The sequence below is a fragment of the Artibeus jamaicensis genome, unplaced genomic scaffold, assembly GCF_021234435.1.
Source record: "Artibeus jamaicensis isolate MK-2021 breed Jamaican fruit bat unplaced genomic scaffold, CSHL_Jam_final contig_2259, whole genome shotgun sequence".
In the NCBI taxonomy this organism is placed as follows: Eukaryota; Metazoa; Chordata; class Mammalia; order Chiroptera; family Phyllostomidae; genus Artibeus; species Artibeus jamaicensis.
In genome coordinates, this window is record NW_026521468.1 from 6,050,914 (window position 1) to 6,069,562 (window position 18,649).

General features: G+C 60.9%; 1 protein-coding gene across 1 annotated transcript; it reads right to left on the reverse strand.

The window, feature by feature from the left end:
- Positions 1-8,665: 8,665 nt before the first annotated feature.
- On the reverse strand, positions 8,666-18,574 carry CYGB (cytoglobin). Its single transcript, XM_037158012.2, has 4 exons — positions 17,524-18,574; positions 12,625-12,856; positions 12,191-12,354; positions 8,666-9,955 (listed from the first exon to the last, which is right to left on the reverse strand). Exons 1-4 carry the CDS (start codon positions 17,664-17,666, stop codon positions 9,922-9,924), a joined length of 573 nt encoding a protein of 190 aa, XP_037013907.1. The 5' UTR covers positions 17,667-18,574; the 3' UTR covers positions 8,666-9,921.
- Positions 18,575-18,649: the final 75 nt, after the last annotated feature.

Sequence of the window (18,649 nt, forward strand, 5' to 3'; positions counted from 1 at the left end):
TTCAGGTGGAAAAAAAGGTCAGAGACACGGAGGAGCGAGGTTGCGGACGGGAAAATTCTGGGCCCCCGGTGTGGCTGTGTCATGGAAGGTGTTGGAAGGATGAAGGGCAACAAGCCTGGGAGGGCAGGTGGGCTCCAGCTGCGGGCTCGCACACTCAGGGTAAGGTGTTTCTGTTAATATTTTCATCCTGTAAGCAGTGGGGCATTGGCATGCTGGGAAATTACACCTGAGATTTCACCCTTGTGAAAAAGGGAGTCCTCAGATGTGATTCCAGGAGTCAGTTGAGGTAACAGACCTGCAGAGGCAGGCAGGGCCGGCTGTGCAGGTGCGGAGACCGGCTGCGGAGGGCTGAAGACCACACACAGAGCCGCTGAGTGGGAAGGCGGGACAGGGAGCAACCCAGGCCAGTCCCCCGACACAGCCATCCTGTGACATTCAGCTCAAGAAGAGAAGACCCCATGACCCTGGGGAGAAAGGGGGAAGGGAACTTAAAGTCATAAGTTGGGGTGGAAAAAAAGGGCTCCGCTAACAGACCTGGGGAGGAGGTTCCTGTGTGTGTCCAGGGCGGTCATCTTTAAAATAAATAAAGTAAAACCTGAGACCATGTAATGACACTCCACTGAGTGAAGGGACGCTGATGTGCGTGGCCAGGCCACACAGTGCTGTGTCCGAGGCCGCACTGCCGGGCCCACGCTCTTCCCAGGCTTCGTGGGCCCCGCCCAATTTCAGCACGGTCATTCCGGCTGGGCTAAGGGCAGGTTGGTTTTGGCAAAGGTGGAGAGGCCAGTGAAGAGGCTACTTTAAGGGAACAGGGGGAGTGGAACAGGGGTGAGGGGCAGCAGAGCAGCGCGGAAGGGACAGGTGAGAAAGGCACCCCTTGTCTCTAGAATCTGGCCAACACAAGCCTCCAGATGTCCTCTCCACCTATGCTCCGGGGGTTGGTCTCTCACTCAGGAAAGATTCTGCTTGGGTGGGGCAAGACTGAGGGGTTTTCAGAAGGGAACAAGCATCTGTCTCGGGATTGTCAGAACTGGTATTGATGGTGCAGAATCGCCACCTCATGGCTAAAAGGGGTACTGCACCGAGGAACTCCACCGGGGGTCCGGGGAGACCAGGAAAAGCTGCGATTCCTGTAGCTGCCTTTCTGCCTGCTTTCTCACCGGAAAACCTGGCGGGCCTGCCCGAAGGTTAGTGTGCAAGGCCGCGAGCCCACACTTCAGAGTGCTTGTGAGTGTGAGAAGTGAGACGCCAAAGCCTATGACACTCTTGTCCCTGCCATCCTGCCTGCCTTTCAGGACGAGGTGCCCAGGCAGGGACCCCAGAGAGCCTCTGTTTGAGCGCTCCTGTGCTCCGGAACCCTAGGCACCCTGAGAACTGCCTGCCACCCCAGGGAAACGCTGGGGGCAGCCAGCGTTCAGGCCGATGTGGTCAGACCCCGGGGGCTCAGTGTATACACTTCTGAGCTCTGCCTTCTGTGCTGTCCCCTCCCCCACAGTGGCCTTCAAATCCCTGCCTCCCTCCCAGCAGGCCTGCTCCCCACACACGGGCTATTCTCAGCCCTGTATCAGCCTTCCTCTGGGTCACCCTAGTCTTAGCCAGGGCTTGGTCATTCTGACTGGCGGTCGGAAATAAACTTGGAATGTCATCCTTAAGCCCCTGTCCCCTCCCACTTCCCAGCTGCAGTCATCCTGTGGACCCCAGGACCCCAGACAGCTGCTGCATTTTACCACCCCCTCCTGGGGAAAACCGGGTAGCCTGGGGGAAGGGGCACTGGCTTTGGTGGCAAACACTCAAGTACACCCCACTCACCTCTCATTGGCTGTCTCACTGGAAACGTGACATTAGGCAATTTACCTCATCCTGAGGGGTCAGAGCCTTCCTAGGAACACATCCCACCCTGGAGGCCCCACCCAGAAGCTGTAGCCAAAAGGTGAGCAGATTTGATGTCACTCGCTTCACAGACGCCTGCACCATCCAGGGCGCCCAAGACCAAGTGGACGGCTGAGTAAATTTCCAGTCAATGTCATCAAAGGGTCGAGATCCAGGAACTGAACAAACACGAGGTTCTGCGGTTCAATTCTAAAATTACACACTAATCTAAGGGAACATTGGATGGAGGCTCAGAAGAGATAACTCACAGGAAAATAAATGACAATAGTCTGTGGCTCCAGAAGGTAAATATAGAGAAATAGAGCAGTTAGGGGAAGGTAACGTGAAGCTTGGACAGCCCTGGCGTCCAGACATCGCTGCAGGAGCTGGGCTCCCTGGAGGAGCGGCTGGCCCCAGGCCTGGGCCAGGGAAAGTGCTCGGGGAGTCTGGGGCATCTCGTTCGTGGCAAAAAAGCAGGGAGGCTTTTAAAGATCGATGAGGTCCTCTCAAAAAGACTCAGGAACCATCTGGAAAGGACTCCCACTGGCCTAATGGAACAATTTGAGCATCAAAAAGATAAATGATTTTAGATGGTGGAATAACAATGGAATCATGAAAAGTCAGGTGTCCCTGAGAAACTCAAACAGGAGAAATCCAGAGGAACTCGCGGGGCCTCCTTGAGTCGTTTATTAAACCAATATCTTACTTGGGAAATCGATGAATGAGCCCTGGCTGGTGTGGCTCAGTGGATTGAGTGCCGGCCTGTGAACCAAAAGGTCGCTGGTTCGACTCCTGGTTGTGGCACACGCCTGGCTTGTGGGAGGGTCCCTAGTGGGGGACTCACGACAGGCAACCACACGTGGATGTTTCTCTACCTCTCTTCTTCCCTCCCTCCCCCCTCTCTAAAAATAAACAAATAAACTTAAAAAAAAAAGAAAATTGGTGAATGAAGAGACTCAAGCGTGGTACACGTTATGCACGGGATTATTATTCCCTATTATTACATCCATGTAATCATTGTACCCATGTATAATGAGCATCCTATTTTTTCCCTAAAAAATTTGGGCAAAGAAATGTGCATTATACATGGCAAAACACAGCAGTTATTTATGGCTGTCTGACAAATTACTCCAAAGCTCGGCTGCTTGAAACAACAGTTTATTTATTATCTCGAAGTTTCTGTGGGTCAGGAATCAGGCGGGGCCTACTCGGGTCTATAATCCAGCTGTCGGTGGGGCCTGTGGTTGATTTCTCAAGGCCAGGTGAGGGGAGGATCCACTTCCAAGTTCATTGGCAGGCTCCTTACTGACCGTTGTTCAGAGGCTGGGTCTGCTTCGTGGGCGTGGGACCTGGACAGGCGTGTGGGACCCATGCTCAGAAGGGCTGTGCTGGGTTTAAAGCTCTGCTGTGTTTAGTTCCTTTATCTCCGAGCTTGTGTTCTGTAAGCCAAGCGCCCTGGGACAATGGAGTGTGCGTGTGAGCAGAGAGGTTCACCACACACGCGTGTGCCGTCACTCCTTGAGGCTCCACTGTCGTGGAGCTTTCGAGACCCCACTGAGTGCTGAGTTCTGGGGAACCAACACTGGGTGGGAGAGTTCAGCGAGGTTCTAGGTGAGTACCAGCCTCCCATACAGGGCACAGGTGGCAGACACCAGGCCCGCGGGCTGAATCTAGCCTGGCACCTTGTTCCTACCCGGTGGCAGCGCCCAGCTCCTTGCCCCTGGTTAAGCAGTTACATGTACACAGTCCTAACATGACATTTGGCCCTTTGATGGCCACCGAAAGGCCGATGTGGCCTCCAGTGAAGAGTTTGACACCCTGATCAAAAAGTGAAATAGGAACGGCCGAGTCGCTGGCAGCGGCACCCGGCCGTTCTGGGAAGTCAGAACGCCTGTCAACGCAGCCCGCCCACGCTGTGGGACGCCCAGGGTGTGAGGTCAATGCTTCTGCCGATGAGCTAAGTGTTTTCATACTGGCCTTTAAAATCTTGCACCGCCCAACATAAACAGTGAAGTTCCTGCTAATAATTTAACATTCTGTTTCAAAGTCCATGACATTAATGAATGAAATTGAATGGCAAAGACAAAAACACCATGAGGACTCACAGGAGACCGGAGAGGAAAGGAAAAGGTTTGTAATAGGACAAAAGCCACCTTCTCCGGCCCTCTTTCCAGGAGCCGGCTGGAGCCCAGAAAGCATGGCTGACCCCAGCAGCTTTATGAGCCTTCATCCTCAGGGCTAGAAAATCACTGGAAGCGCCCTGAAGGCCCAGAGGCTCCGGGAACTAGTGAAGCGGGACATGCCAGCCCACAAACGACCACCAGACCCTGCACCCAAAGACGGCATCAAAACCAGCTGCAGCCGAACGTAAACCTCCTGCTCTACAATCGCCCATCACCCCATAAAAACTCACAGCCCCAACCGCTCAGGGCCGGTGCCGGTGAGACTCACATCACCGCACTCAGCCTTTTCCCTCCCTTGGGAAAGTAAAAATGCAACCTTTACTCTCTGCACTCTCTCTTTGTGAATTCCCTCACAGCCTGTGTCACCAACCACTCTCGCGGTTTGTATTTGGTGCCTTTGATGACACCCTTTCTCTGGTTTTGAAACCAGGGCCCGCACCTCCCTATGCTCTGGCCCCTGGCAATGCTGTGGCTGGCGCGGGCGTCTGCCTCCTTCATTTCCTGCCTGTGCGGCGGACTCTGCATGGGCAGCTCCAGCAGGCACTGGTCCGGCAGAGGCATGGGGAATTTTTATTTTTTCTTTATGTTTTTCTTTTTCCCCCAAATTGCCTGCAATGACCATATATTGCTTTTGCAGTGGTACAAAATCCCTATGCTATTTTTAAAGCCACGTATAAAAATGTAAAGCGTTACACAATTTTTAATGTGTACAAAAGACATCTGGAAGATTGGGCGAGGGTGATGGATTACAAGTGACTTCTCTCCTAAATGTTATGAAAGGCAGATGAAAACAACTTTTTTTTTACATCACAAAACTGTTTTTGACAATGAACAGTACTGCATGTTCCGCCTGTGGACTCGCCCACCTGCCCTGGGAGGCCCTCGCCTCCACCTATGCCCCCTCCCCCCCACAGCCCCCTCCCCACTAGCCGTAGGGAGCGTGCCTCCCTTCCATGTGGCCCATCCCTACGGAGGACCCAGGGCCAGGCCTGCAGTTACTAAGGACCCCTCCTCCAGGGACGTGCTGCTCCCGGCGCCCCCCCCCCCCCCCCCCCCCAGGGACAAAGGGTCAGATTCTGCCGGGGCTCCCCCAGATCACCTCCACGAGGCCTGACTTTTGGACTTCTGTGTCTGTCCATGTGCACTGCCCAATTTTAGCTGGTTTAGCTAGAATCCTCATTTCGGTTCTTTTTGTTTTTCCTTTTAAGGTTTTTATTTATTTATTTTTAGAGAGAGGGGAAGGGAGGCAGAGAGGAAGAGAAACGTCAGTGTGTGGTTGCCTCTCGCGCGCCCCCTACTGGGGACCTGCCCCGAGACACAGGCGTGTGCCCTGAGTTAGCAGGCGGACTCTCAGTCCAGTGAGCCGCACCAGCCGTAGCCCCACGTCGGGGTTCTTTATCTGCCCCCCAAGGCGATGGCTGACTCACCCCTGGCCCGCTTTCGGCAGGAATCTTGTTAGGTTGGTTTAGGCAGAATCCCCCTGCCCCCTGGTGTTTCCGGGGAGTAACCTTCCACCCACCGCCCACCGCAGCTCCTCCGCTGTAAGTACCCCACCCCCGCCCTGCGCAGGCTGTGTCCGCGTTGAGCCCGCTTCCGTCTCCTTTCCCCGGTTACCACTGTCCTCAGTAAAAATGGCTCTTACGCTCTAACTACTGTCCAACTCTAGTTTGTCTTCAACAAGTCACCCCAGGCAGGCATTGGATGCTCTGACTTCAAGTTCATGGCACACATCTCATGAATCACAGGCCCTTCCCTGCCCTTAGTAAACCCACCCGCACCGCACGCCAACCCCCGTCGGCCCCCGCACCCCCCCCCCCCACCGGCTTCTCAGGCACGCCCTGGACGCACAACGCGCAGAGCGGCAGTCAGCCAGGGCGCCCCCACGCCAAGTCCCCTCAGGCCTCCAGGAAATGCTCCCCTGGCAGCTTCCAGGGTTTCGTCCCAGCTCCTGACCCCCTGCCCCTCTGCGGGCTCTTCCCTTTACCCCTGACCTCAGGGTCCAGAGCTCCAGGACTCTGGCCTGCCCCGCCTCTGTTCCCACACAGTCTCCGCTGAGCGACCTCATCCAGCCCCAAGTTTGAGTCCCAGCTCTGACGGCATCACCGTGCGTTTCACGTGGACAAGGAAGAACTCTTGGTATTCTCCTGCCCCAGCCTGCCCTTCCCTGGCTGTTTCCCCACAGCGCAGGGCTGCTCCGGCTGCCAAGTAAAGTAGACGGAACGAATCCCTCGCAGGCATCCCCAGCTGTCCTCCCTGCCACCCCCGGGCCCCGTGCACCAGAAATCCCGCCTCCCGAAGCCTCCGCTGACCCCGGAGTCCCGGCCTCTTCCCTCCCCCACTGCCACTCTGCCCCGACTGCCACCACCCACGCAGCCACACAGCCGTGCTTGTAGAGCTGGCAGGTCACCTCTCAACTCTGTCCCGGTGGGACTCACGAATCACGATTGTCAACAAAGGCTGTTGTTTGTTTTAATGAGCTCCCGCGGCTGTTGTGGGCCCAGCTGAGTCCGTTCATAAGTGTTGACAAAGGCAGGCCAGAAGCCTGGCCTTGGTGGGGTTTTATCCGTGAACTTTTTGTTCTTTTTACTAGAGCATTTATTAAATTTTTCCACTTGGCTCAAATTACAGGAGGCCAATTTTCATAAGTATGTATAGGGCTCACATTTTTTCTTTCGGCCCCAGGCTCAGGTATGGCACTACTTCCTCTCTAGGAGGGAGGTAGAGGGGTCCCCCTCACCCCCGAGGTAGGAAAAGCGGGGAGGTCAGGTCGCCTGCCGCATGGGCTGCAGCTTCCCGGGTGAGGGCCTCAGCATAGCCGGCAGGGGGCGCTGTGGGACCGCCAGGTTGGGAAGGAGGCGCAGACTCCGCTCCCACGTTCCCGACACCCCCTCGCTCACCGCCTGAGCACGCCAGGGGGAGCTGACCCAGTTGCTCAGCTCTTAGAGCACAAAACAAAACCCCAGGCAGAGAGTGCGCACCTACGCTGTAGCCCCAGCACCCAGCCCTCAGCCCTCAGCCCACTGGGGGATGCCTGGGCCCTGGCCAGCACCAACACTGGACCGGGGGTGCCCCCTCCCTGCAAGCATCATACCTCGCTCAGGTCTGGGGTGAATCATTAGTGGCCAGTGTGCTCTCCCTAGAGGGTGGGGAGTGGGAAGAACATTTTTCAAGGGCTACATTCTAGAATGATCCCAGTTTGGGCTGGTTCAGAAGCCCTTCCCCACTCTGAAGTAAACCGAAGTAAAACCGGGGAGGGGATCTTTCTTCTCAGAGACTGTCCCCCACCCGGAAGGCTGATGCCCCTCTGTTTCAGTCCCCGAGGCCCAGCCCTCACCCCATCTGGCTCCGCGTCAGTCTCCGCACACCCACCCCCAGGACCTGGCCGGGCTCCTGGGTTGCTTCCGCTTCCCTTCCCTTGCCCTCTGCCCCCTGACATCACCCTGTCCACTGGCCTCCCTTCCTCCTCTGTCAGCGCTCCTGGCTCATCTCGGCCCAGGACGCCCTTCCTGCCCCTCTTTCCATCTGCCGCCTCTGGTGGCCCGGCAGTCAGTCGCTCTGCTGAGCACTCCCCAGGTCCCCAGCGCAGGTGACCTGCCTTGCAAGGCTGGCCTCGTGCTCGCTGCTCCCACTTTCCATTACAGGTGACTGCAGCTCAGCAAGCCGGCCGAGTGACCTGCCCAAGGTCACGCAGCAACAGCAGGCAGTCTGACCCCGAGTGGCACGGCCTCCCAGGAAAGGCTTTGCCCACACTGTCCTCTCCCCCTGCACTGGTGTTTCAACTCACGCAGCTCACTCTTGGCCCGTGCGCCCACTTTGCTTTCTAAGAGTGTTATTTATTTGTCTTTTGCATTTCTGTCGCATACCTCTGCTGTGCCAGGCCCCAGAGGTGAAGGCACAGACTGCACCCAGGGAGTTCCCGGCCTGGGAGACAAGCCTTTTCCTGTGTGTCCGCAGAGTCTTCCCAGGCAGCCGGCAGCCCTCCCAAGGGGCAGAGGCTGCTTCCTGCCGGGCCTGCAGCCCCCCCAAGGGGTGGTGACCTCCTAGTCCCTCCGCTGAGGGTTGATGCTGCTGACCATTGCCTCCATCCTGCATGGGGGCAGGGCAGGCCCAGCCCAACACCGTGGGGTCCAGGAGAGGGGTTGGGAAGGGGGTCTGGTTGCTGAGAGCCCAGGGGAGGGGCTGGGATTTAAGATGAGGAGCACACTTCCTTCCTCCAACACCCAAGGGCCCACCCGCCACAGGAAACTTGAGCAGCAGGCCTGCACATCGCTGCTCTACGAGAGATGTCCTTGCCAGAACAGCCGGACAGCAAGGCCCTTCTTTCTGAGTGTCTTTCCCTGGATTCCCTCTGACTTATCCCATCCTCATCAGGGAGGAGATTTCCAGAACAAAAGATCGAAGCCCCCCGATTTTTAAAACAAGCACAGACGAGATTCCTGAACTGCCCCCCCAAAAGTCCAGCTTCTAGTCTCCTGCCTGGTGCTCCCAGTTAAACAGGCCAGGCCCCCAACTCGGAGAGGTTCACGACCAGCCAAGGCTGACACACAGTTTGGGGGGGGGGTGGGCTTCCGAGATGAAGTCCTGAGCCCTGAAGTAAGACTCGGAGACAGAGCGAGGGGCAGACGGCAGGAAGAGGAGCCTGTTTAATGGCACAGCTGGGTCCGCGTACAGACGTCAGGAGCTACAAAAGGGGGGCAGGCAGTTACACGGACGGCTGCACAAGGATGGGACAGGAGGGGACACAGGCACAACAGTCACAGCAGCGACACAGCCTTGGGAACGATACACGTGACCAAGGGGCACACACCGGGAGTTGTCCCCCGCCCCTCAGACCCAGCCGGCAGCCAGGAGGGCAGCGGGGGCGGCCCTGGGCCCCCAGAGCTCCAGGCTGAGATGGAGGCATCTGGTCCCGTCGTCACCATCCCTCCTCCCTCTGGGGCTGTCTCAGTGACAGAAGCAGATGGGGCTGGCATTGGAGGGTTTTGTTTTTTTACCAAGGCCCCTCCCCCAGCACATCCGTCCCGTCCAGAACTCCTGGCCCCTCTGCCTGCCCTTTGCCCGTTTTGGAGCAAGGCAGGGAGCCACACACATCCTCAAGTGCAGCGTGAAGGTGGGGAGAACCGAACCCTCCTCTCCTAGAAGTGGAGGGCAGGGATGCGGGGAGATGGTCAGAGAAGGGGCTGTGGCACCCCCACCCTGCCCATGCAGGCCCTTGGGTCCCCGCCACACTGCCCACAGGCCCAGATCCTCTCTGCGCGGATGTGGCACCCCCATCTTGCCCAGAACACTCAGCTCTCTGCCCAGAAGCATGACCAGGATCCCCCCGCCCCACACGCAGATGGGCCGAACGGAGGCTTCCCATGTGCCTCTGGGCCCCACGGACACTCGCTATAGATAGGTCTGTATATATTTATATAGGTTGTATATAGAATATATCTGTGTATATGGTGGGTACGTGTGCGTGATAGTCTAGAGAGGCAATGAGGAGACCCGCATGCTGGCCGGCAGATAGGAATAGGGCAGGCGCCTGCGGCCGCAGCGGCACGCAGACCTGGCCCCGCCTCCTGCCAGCTGCTCAGCTCGGTCTCTAACGGTTAGTAGAAAAGCTAAGAAGAGTGGGCCTGGCTCTTCAAGGAGGAGGGGACCCCCCACCCCCACAGGCCACCCGCCACCCAGTGGGTCAGCATCCAGTGCCACCTCCTGGCGGCTCCAGACGGGCCGTGGCCGAGGCAGAGGCCTCTTTCCAGGAAGACGAGTCAGGGGCTCCTCCAGCTTCCTTGGCACCCAGAAATGGAGGGTCAAGGAGGGTCTTCAGAACTGGGCCTTCTGCTCAAGGTGCTGCCTGGGAGGGGGGAGGGCAGAAGGGACCCTACGGCCCCGAAGAGGGCGGCGTGGCCGGCGGGCTGTGGACGAGAGACAGGAGATGGAGGCAACAGGTCACAAGGGCACAGACTGGGACCAGGGGAGGGGGGAGGGGACACAGGGTAGGACGCTGCTGAGACCCCGAGGGACCCAGGTGAAAGCAACCCAGGAAGGAGACCCGAGTTCTCGTGCCCCTTCCGTTGGGAGGACGGGGCAGGTCGGCCGCCCGCCCCTTGGAAGCCCAGGCCCTTTCCTCTACCGCAAGAGCGCCTGCCGCACCGGGCGCCGGGGCGATCGAGAGCCCTCGGCTGTGGGAACTTACGTCACAGACCGCGAAGACCCACAGGAATGTGGGCTCTCCGATACAGACGGGGACACGGGAGCGCCCTGCCCAACCGCCCGGGGCCGGTTGGACCACCCATCTGTGCTCGCCACCCCGCCCCCCACCTCCGCACCCACAAACTCGCACGCACGCCCTCGAGTGGAGACAGCTCAATAAACAGTGGTGTCTGGCCCACGCCTGGTCCCCGATAAGAGGAATTGGATGGAGCCTTCTAGAACTCTGCCCTGTCCCTCCCTCCCACACTCCAGCTCATCGGGGTCTTGGCAGACACTGAGCCCGCAGGTCCTGGCCAGGGAGACATGCCTTCTTGGGGGCCAGAGGTGGGGGGAGGGTGTGCATAGGGATGAGGGGCCAATCCCCACAACTTCACAGCTGGGGGAGTAGCCCAAAGGCGAGGGGCCCGGCCCCATTGGGAGCGGGGCCCAGCCCCTGTCTCCACAGCCATTCCCACTGTCTACGAGGAGAACTGGGCAGATGAGGATATTCTGGCGGTTTCCTAATTCTTGGGGTTTGGTAAGATTTGAGTCCCAGGGGTCCAGCTGGGGCAAGAGAGGGGACGGGCCAGGGCTTGGTGTCGGGAACCCTGTCCATGTGTTTCTCATTCACTGGAGCTTGTAGTGGCCAGCTCTCTCTCTCGCTCTCTCTCCAGCCCCTCTAGGCCCCAGGAAGAAAGCCCTTTTCTCTAGAAGCAGGAAGTCTTGTCTCCTGATGTAAACAAACTCATCTCTAGTGGCAAAGCCTGCCTGGTGGGGGAGAGTCCTGGGAGGGCACGCCCCCTCTCCACCAACCCCCATGGCCCCTCCGCCAGCCCCTGCAGGTACAGTGCCTCCCTGCACTTGCCTCCCTGGGTAGGTAAAGCTCTGCCGGCCCTCACCCACCCCAGCTGTGCACATCTGGACGGGCTGCCTGGCTGCAGCCCGCAGTTCGGAGGGGTCCGCTCGCCTGGGTGGTGTGATGTGGGCGGGGGAAGGAGGCAGGAGAAGGCGGGGGCCAGTGTGGTCCGTGGAGGGATGGGCTGTTGGAGGCCTGGCCTCCCAACACTGCCCCGGGGGGACCTTCTCTGCGGGGCTGCGCCCACCCACAGGCCTGTGAGCGAGAAGTCCAGGGGCCCGCTGGCCAGCTCGGATGGAGCCCAGGGGCAGACGCTGCCTTTTCCATGGGAAACTGCTGGGAATGTTGCTCTGCAGTGCGTGTCCCAAGCTGCTGGCTGACCCCTGCTTCCCACTCCCGCTCCTGCTCCTGCCTCCGCCTCTGCACGGGGCTCCCAGAGCCGGCCGCCCCTGGGGGCCCGGGGAGGCCGGAGTGTTCCCAGCCGCCGCGTCTCGGGCCAGCCCTCCCCTGCGCTCCACGTCATCCGGAGTCACGGAGGCCGGCCACCCTCGTTGGGCCACCTCCCGGGCCCTCACCCCAGAACCCAGAACCTGGCCTCCAGGGCCAGGCCAGAAGTAAACACCCGGCTGGTGCGTGTGTAGGAGAGTGACACCCACACAGGCCCCCGGCCGGGCCCTGCAGGCGCCTGTGCACGGGCCTCGTGACTCTCTTGGCTCCAACCTTGCCGAGCCAGAGGTGGAAGTCAGTGCTGGTCAGCCTTACGTGCAAACAGCCCCACGTGACTGGTGCCTGGGGAGGAAGTGGCTGCAGCCACCTGACAGTCTCTGGGCTCCACGAGCCAGCCTTCCTGCCGGGAACCTTCAGCCACTGTCTCGGGTGCGCTGAGAAAGCCCCTGCTCTGGTGGGGTGAGGGGTTTGTGGGGGCTCCCAGCTCGGCGCAGGCAGGAGTAGGGGCCCGGGCTTGAGCGGCCTTTTCCGAATGTGCCTGTCCCCAGACCCCGCCTCCTGGGAGCGCCCCTGCCCAGTGGTCAGCCCTGGGCCCCGGGAGAGGTGGGAGACCAGGGGACAGGGGAGGACGAGGCAGGGAGGTGGCGCGTCTCACGTGGTGGCGTTGGGGACCTGCTGTACCCAGCCCACTTCCTTGTAGGCAGCGGTCACGTGGCTGTAGAGGAGGCCGCGCAGCTTGGCCCAGGCTCTCTGTGTCTCAGGCGGGAAGTCGTTGGCAAATTCCTCGGCGATCACCTCCAGAATGACCCCAGAGAGGATCTGGGGGCAAAGCGGGGAAGCAAGTAAACGCCTGGGTGCCCTGCATCTCATCCCCCACAGCCCCCGGAGCCCTTCCCACCCCCCTTCCCCGGGTGTGGGCGGCTGTTCACGGCCCAACTGTCGGCAGCTTTGGAACCAGACGCCCCGAGACCCCGCCTGGTGCCCTGCCACCCCTCTCTTTCACAGCCCATGGTGCGGGGGAGCCTGCAGGTGGCTCGTGGGACCTGGGGGTCCCTGGAGCAAGCAGGGCAGGTGAGGGGGCCAACACACCTTGAAGTACACGGGCTCCACCTTGTGCTTGAGGGCGTGGGCTTTGCCCACCAGGGCGAGCACGGAGGACACCTTCTCGGGGTCGTGCAGGTTCTCCACGACGGTGTTGAGGGCCCCCATGACCCGGCAGGCGTGCTTCCGCAGCTGGGGGCTGCGCTCCATCTCCAGAGGCTCCTCCATGTGCCTGAACTGGCTGAAGTACTGCTTGGCTGAGGGGAAGTTCACAAAGAACCTGGAAGGGGAAGAAGGGGGGGCGCTGAAGCAGGGCCACCCTGGGCCTCCCCTGCGAAGTGGCCCGGACATGGGGGCTGCGGGCTGGGAGGGGAGGAATGGAGGGACCCACCCCAATCATTGTTTTAACTGCCCTGTGAGCCGTCCCTCAAACACAGGCCCTCCTCTGGCCCAGCTGGCTGACGTGCGGCCCCTTTATCTCCCCCGGTCATTTCTGTCAGCCAGACTTGCTCGGGCTCGCAGCTTTGCTTCTACCTTCCTTGCTTTCTTTCCAAACCCTGCACACCCTTCAAGGCCTGCTCAGGTCACAGTTGAGAGGGTGAGAGTTTTTAAGTTTGCAGTCACTGGCCAGTGTGACCTCAGGCAAGTGCTTTGCCGAGCCTCCGTTTGCTCATCTGTGAAATGGGTGTCGTGGTTCCTGTCTTGTGTGTGTGGTGAGGAGGAAGTGAGAACCTGTGTGTGGAGCCCTCAGCAGAGTGGGCACTGGGGACTCGGCACAGGCCGGCCTGCAGGGCGACCTCGCTGGAGCACTCTCTGCGGAGTGAAGCCCCTGACAGCGCTCAGGCCTCGAAGCCAACGAGGGAAGACACGAGACTCCGGCCTTCTCCTCCCAGCTCCGTCACTTTCCTCCCTCCTCAGCCTGAACTGAATACTGATCGATATTCACTGCGGGCTGATGTGATTAAAGAGAGTGATTGATTTTACCTGCCTGGCACCGTTCTGAGATTGCCTCTCGCCTGGACGTCTGGCCGCCCAGGCAGGCCACGCCCTTCCTGGAGCAGACCCCAGGTCTCCCCGGCCTCAGCCCCTCACCTGTCTGGTTTATCTCAAATCATCCCTCACCCTCATCACCTCATTTTCATGCTCCGACACAGCCGGCGGCTTCCCACTGTTTATCGGACAAAGTCAGGAGTCCCTAACCTGCCACCTTCCCGCAGACTGACCGCCCACGGACAGGTCTGCACCTGCTCCTCTGCCACCGTGTGCACCACTCCCTGGGCCGGAGCCTTCTCCCCGCCGCCCAGCAGCCCCACTCAGCGTGGGCAGAAGTCCTCGGGCCTGCTAGCTCCCTGCCCACACAGGGAGCGCCTCCCATGCCAGGCTTCCCTCTCCCCAGGCTCCGGGCCGGCCCGGGACCACTGCTTTCTCCTCCAGGCCGTGAGCGGGTTCCCCGCCACCTGTTACTGGGTGCCACAGCCCACAGGCAGAGCCGGGGTCTCCCACATGCAGGGGTCCATCACCTTGGCCCAGGGCCCTGCGGTCTGTAGGAGGACATGGAAACCGGGGCTGGACGTCACGGGAGGGATGTCACAACCTCAGCTGGGACTTACATAACACAGAACCGCAGCCTCAGAAAACATATAATGTCTTGGGTCTGCGTTTTCTGGTCGTTTCACACTTTGACCCCTTTGTGACTGGCGGGCCGATAATTTGCCACACCAGCCCTCAGGCCAGAGGTTAAGTGTCAGCCCTGAGAGCTGGAACGGATGCAGGAAGGGCAGCTGGCCCAGGTCATCCCGGCCGGGGAAGCTGCTGACGGTGGGGGAGTGACCAGGACACATCTGCAAAAGTGGGAGGGGGGTCCCTCCCTGCTCCCTACTACAGACCTGCTGGTGAGGGGAGGGGAGGTTAGGGGTCTGCAAGTGCGGGGAAGGTGTTCTGGAGAAACTTTGTAACACGGGACCACGGGACCCACACGCGAGGGCCTCCGGCTCCGGAGCTTCACCTCGGGAAGAAATAACGGCTTCTATGTGCCTGGAGGTTGCGATGCACAAAGCATCTCTGCCTGTTATTTCACTTAATTACCACGACTATGCAGTTATTCCATCCATTTTACTGAGTGGAAGCTACCGGGAAGTGTGTATTGAGCATCTACTATCTGATCTCATTAATCCTGGCAGCACCCTCCTGAGCTTTGGCTCTGATTTATCCCCGCGGTCTGGGTTAGGAACTGATGCCCACGGCTGCCCAGCGAGGTAGGGCCGGGAAGGGGCCTGGCAGTCCCTGCTTCGACAGTTTTCCCCACTGCAGTGTGGTGGTGGCAGCAGGGGGTGGCCTGGGACCCAGGTTCGTCTTCTGCCTCAACACCCAGCACCAGATTATGGCCCTGAGGAATGACAGCCAGGGAGTCTAGGGGCCACGGGCTCTGCTCCTTTGTCCTGGCTTCGCTCCCCAGCCCCTCTGTCTTTTCTCCCAGCCTCTCCACCCAGGCCTGTGCTGCTGGGAGCAGCCAGCTCTGAGGATTTGCCCTGCTCTCAGGGGCGGCCGTCCTTCCAGGGGCCTACAGGAGGCTGGTCTGAGTGTGAGGGGAAGGCGGCAGGGCACCCGCCGGGAGGGCTGCCTCCCCGGAGTGTGGCGGTTCCCTCTCTGCCCCCGTCTCCTCCCCAGCTGGCAGGGGAGGTGTGGGGTCTGGCTCAGACCCCCAGGTGGCTCCTCCACTGCCGTCAGTGCTGTGGCTGCTAACTCCTGGGGTGCACCGTGGGGTCCAGGGGCACCTCTGGCCTCAGCCCAGTGGGGAGGGTGGGTGAGAGCAACAAACAGAGGGTTGGTGTCGCAGGCTCTCACTGGGGCCTGTCCTGGTGGATTTTTGTGGGAAGATAGGAGGGGTTGTGACAAAAGTGAGGGGCACAGGATCTGGGGAGAGTGCTTTGGGACACCTGAGAAGCTTATCAGTCTTACGTTTACCCCTTTCAACTGCCCCCCCCCCACACACACACTGGCCAGATCCTGGGGCAGAGAGCAGAAGGAAAAGACAGAGCGGAAGGCCCGTGGGAGTGGGGCTGGCAGGGCTGAGCTGGGTGGCCTGGGCGCTGGTCAGCACAGAGGTGGGCTCTGGTGGAGCGAGGCAGGGCCAACAGCAGGCCAGGGCCTCCCCTGAGCACCGGGCACTTTGGTGAGCACCTCCCCCAGCCCAGCTCCGGCCTCTCTGAGAGTCGGGAATGGGGCGCTGGAAGGGTTCAGAGACAGAAAGAAGCCTTTTCGAGGGCTCAGACTCTTCAGAAACAGCTCAGTTCTCAGGGTTTGGTTCCCTCCGCTGCATGTCCCCATTTCTGGGGAGGCCGGGTGGTACCCCAGGAGCCGGATCTGGGACCCGTCCCCTACGTGTTCTCACTGGCAAATGGCAGGAGGTGGCACAAAGAATTTCCAAGGTCTGTCCCGGGGACTCTGTCTCATGTCCTCTCAGGGGCCCCTGGGTGCGTGGTGCATCCCGAGGCCTGGTGGGCCCTGTGCTTGCACGAGGCGGAGGGCGGCCCTCCCTGGAGGCAGTCTGTGCGCCCGGGACACCTCTGCCCACCCACGTGCCTGTGTGGGTGCTCCCCTGTGCGATCTGCACCTCCAAACGTCTGATGGTCTCAGAGGTCTGGAATCCCCTCTCAGCTTCCCCGTCACCCCCAGGAGCTGCCAAAATAGCCGCCCCTTCCTCAGGAATCCTCCTCCAACTCCTCAAGAGTGCTTCTTGCTCTTTTTCCTCCAGAATCTGTTTCTTCGTCAGAATCAGGGCACATCACTGTGGAGCTGGGGAGGCCCCAGGTTTGGGGGAGGCAGGCGGGGAGACTGGAGGACCAAGAGGAGCCAGAGGTGGGCCCAGGGGGGCACCTCGGCTGTCCTTTCCGGAGCGAGGTTTCACCCCGTCTTCATGTGGTAAGACTGCCCTGCTCTGTTCTAGATTTGGTCGCGTCCCCCAGCCAAGGACGGGTTGCCCCGGTGCATGTGGCCCAGGGCCCTCCCAGCTGCCCGCGCCCCCAGGGACCCGCACTTGTGGGAAGTGAGTACAGGTCTGTAGCTGCGGTCCGCGACCAGCTTGTGGGGCTTGGGGACACTTTCTCTACAGGAATGGTGTGAGCAGCAGCGCGTATGTGGGTGAAGAGCAGTATGAGTGTGTGGGGGGGTCCCTCCTGGGCATGTGGTACCTGAATGGCCCCTGAGCCCTAGACACACGGCCCCTCCTCCCCAGGTCACGGGTCCAGGGTGGGGGCCTGTCTCCCATAGCTTCTCCCCTTCCCTGCACGGAACTCAGCAGGGACAGTGTCCTAGGGGACTCAGCTTCTCCACTCACCTGTGCCCCACCTGGGAGCCCCCTGCTGGCCCACTCCCTAGGGGCAGGAAGGGGCTGGGGGGGACTGGACGGCAGCCTCTGCCCCTTCTGACCTCTGTCTTCTTGCCCTTTGCTCTGTTGTTGCATGAGATTCTGAATTCTTCCGAGGGGTCGAGTGGATCGGGGGCTCTGCTCCTCTTTGTCCTCCCCACAGGCTGAGCCTCAGTTCTCCCTTCTCTAAAATGGGGAGCCCCCACTGAAGCTCCCCTTCTAGGACTGGTGGAGCGTGTGTCTACAGCAGCTGGGCTGGGAGGCGGGGGCCGCGGGCAAGGGGGGCAGACTGGCTGCGCCCGGAGTTCTGAGGCCGGGAAGCCGGGGAGAGGAGGGGGACCGGGTGCCCTCCTTCTGCATCCGCTCCCTAGTTCCCGGGGAGCCCTGAGCCCAGGGCCAACGGGGGCTCAATCAGAGCTTTGCCCACCCAAGGCGCCCCACGCTGCCGGCACCCGCCCGCCCGACCCCAATCGCCTCTGGGGAGGTGGCGCCGGAGCTCGGACCCGGGCCGAGCCCGCCCCTGCCGGGAGCCGCTGCCGGTTTCCCTCCCCCGGGCCCCACAGGGCTGGGGCGACACCTACCTCACCAGGATGGCCACCCCCACGTCCTCGCAGTTGGCATAGAGCCGGGCCCACGTAGCCTGCACCGCCTTCCTCTCCGCCTCGGACAGCTCCTCGCTCCGCTCCCTGCGCTCAATCTCCATCTCGCCGGGCACTTTCTCCATGGGCAGCACCGAGCCCAGCCCGGCTTCGCTCGGCGGCGGCGGGGCGCGGGTCGCGGGGAGCCGGGGCCGGCTGCGTGCGCGGCGGGCGGGCGAGGGGTAGAGCGCGCCGGCGGGAGGGAGCGTGTCTGTGCGCGCCGCGTGTGTGTGTGTGTCTGTGTGTGTGTGTCTGTGTGTGTGTTTCTGCGCGCAGGGTATATGTGCGGGGGGCGGGGGACCGCGAGCGGGGGGCGGGGATGTGGTCTGATAGGAAAATGTGAGAAAAAAACACAAGACCAAAACAAATTCTCTCCAAACCCCGTTTGCCTGAGCTAATCTTTGCAAGGTGAGGGCTGCACAGGGTGGGGGCGACGGGCCGGCGCTCGCCCGCCCTCCCGCAGGGACCCCACGGAGTTTGACCGCGGGGCGGGGCTGAGACGTGGGTGTGGCGGCTGGGCTGGGGGGTCCGGGCAAGAGGGGCGGTCACGCGGCGCCGGGCGGTGGGGGCGCTGGCGAGTGCGCCCCGGCGGGTGCGGGTCAGGGGGCCCCGCGACCCCGCTGGCGCTGCGGTCGGTGTCCGGACGCGTGCGTGTGAGCACCTTTCACGCTGCGGGGAACTGCCTCAAAGTCATAGACTTCTAGGCGTTTGCGGTGTGGTCGCCCGCCGAAGGGGGGGAACTGAGCCTCTCCCGCGGCCCCGCGGTCGGATCTGAGTTCCGCGGACTCCCGGCCTCTCCCGAGCGAGCGGGCGGCTGGGGCCCGTGGCGCCGCTCCCTGAGTTCCGGACCCGGGGCAAAGGACGGTTAGGGCTGGGTCGTCTCCCTACCCCAGTGCCTGATGAGGGGATTGGGGACCGCTGTCAAAGTTGAGCGCCAGAGGCCAGTGCCCCCTTTCCTTCCGTCCAGCACCCCCTGCCCCTCTGTAAATACCCATGTTCTCGGAAGACGTCCCTGGTGGCTTATTAATGACCAGGCACTGCCCCGAATTGCGGCCCTGGCCGGGCAAAG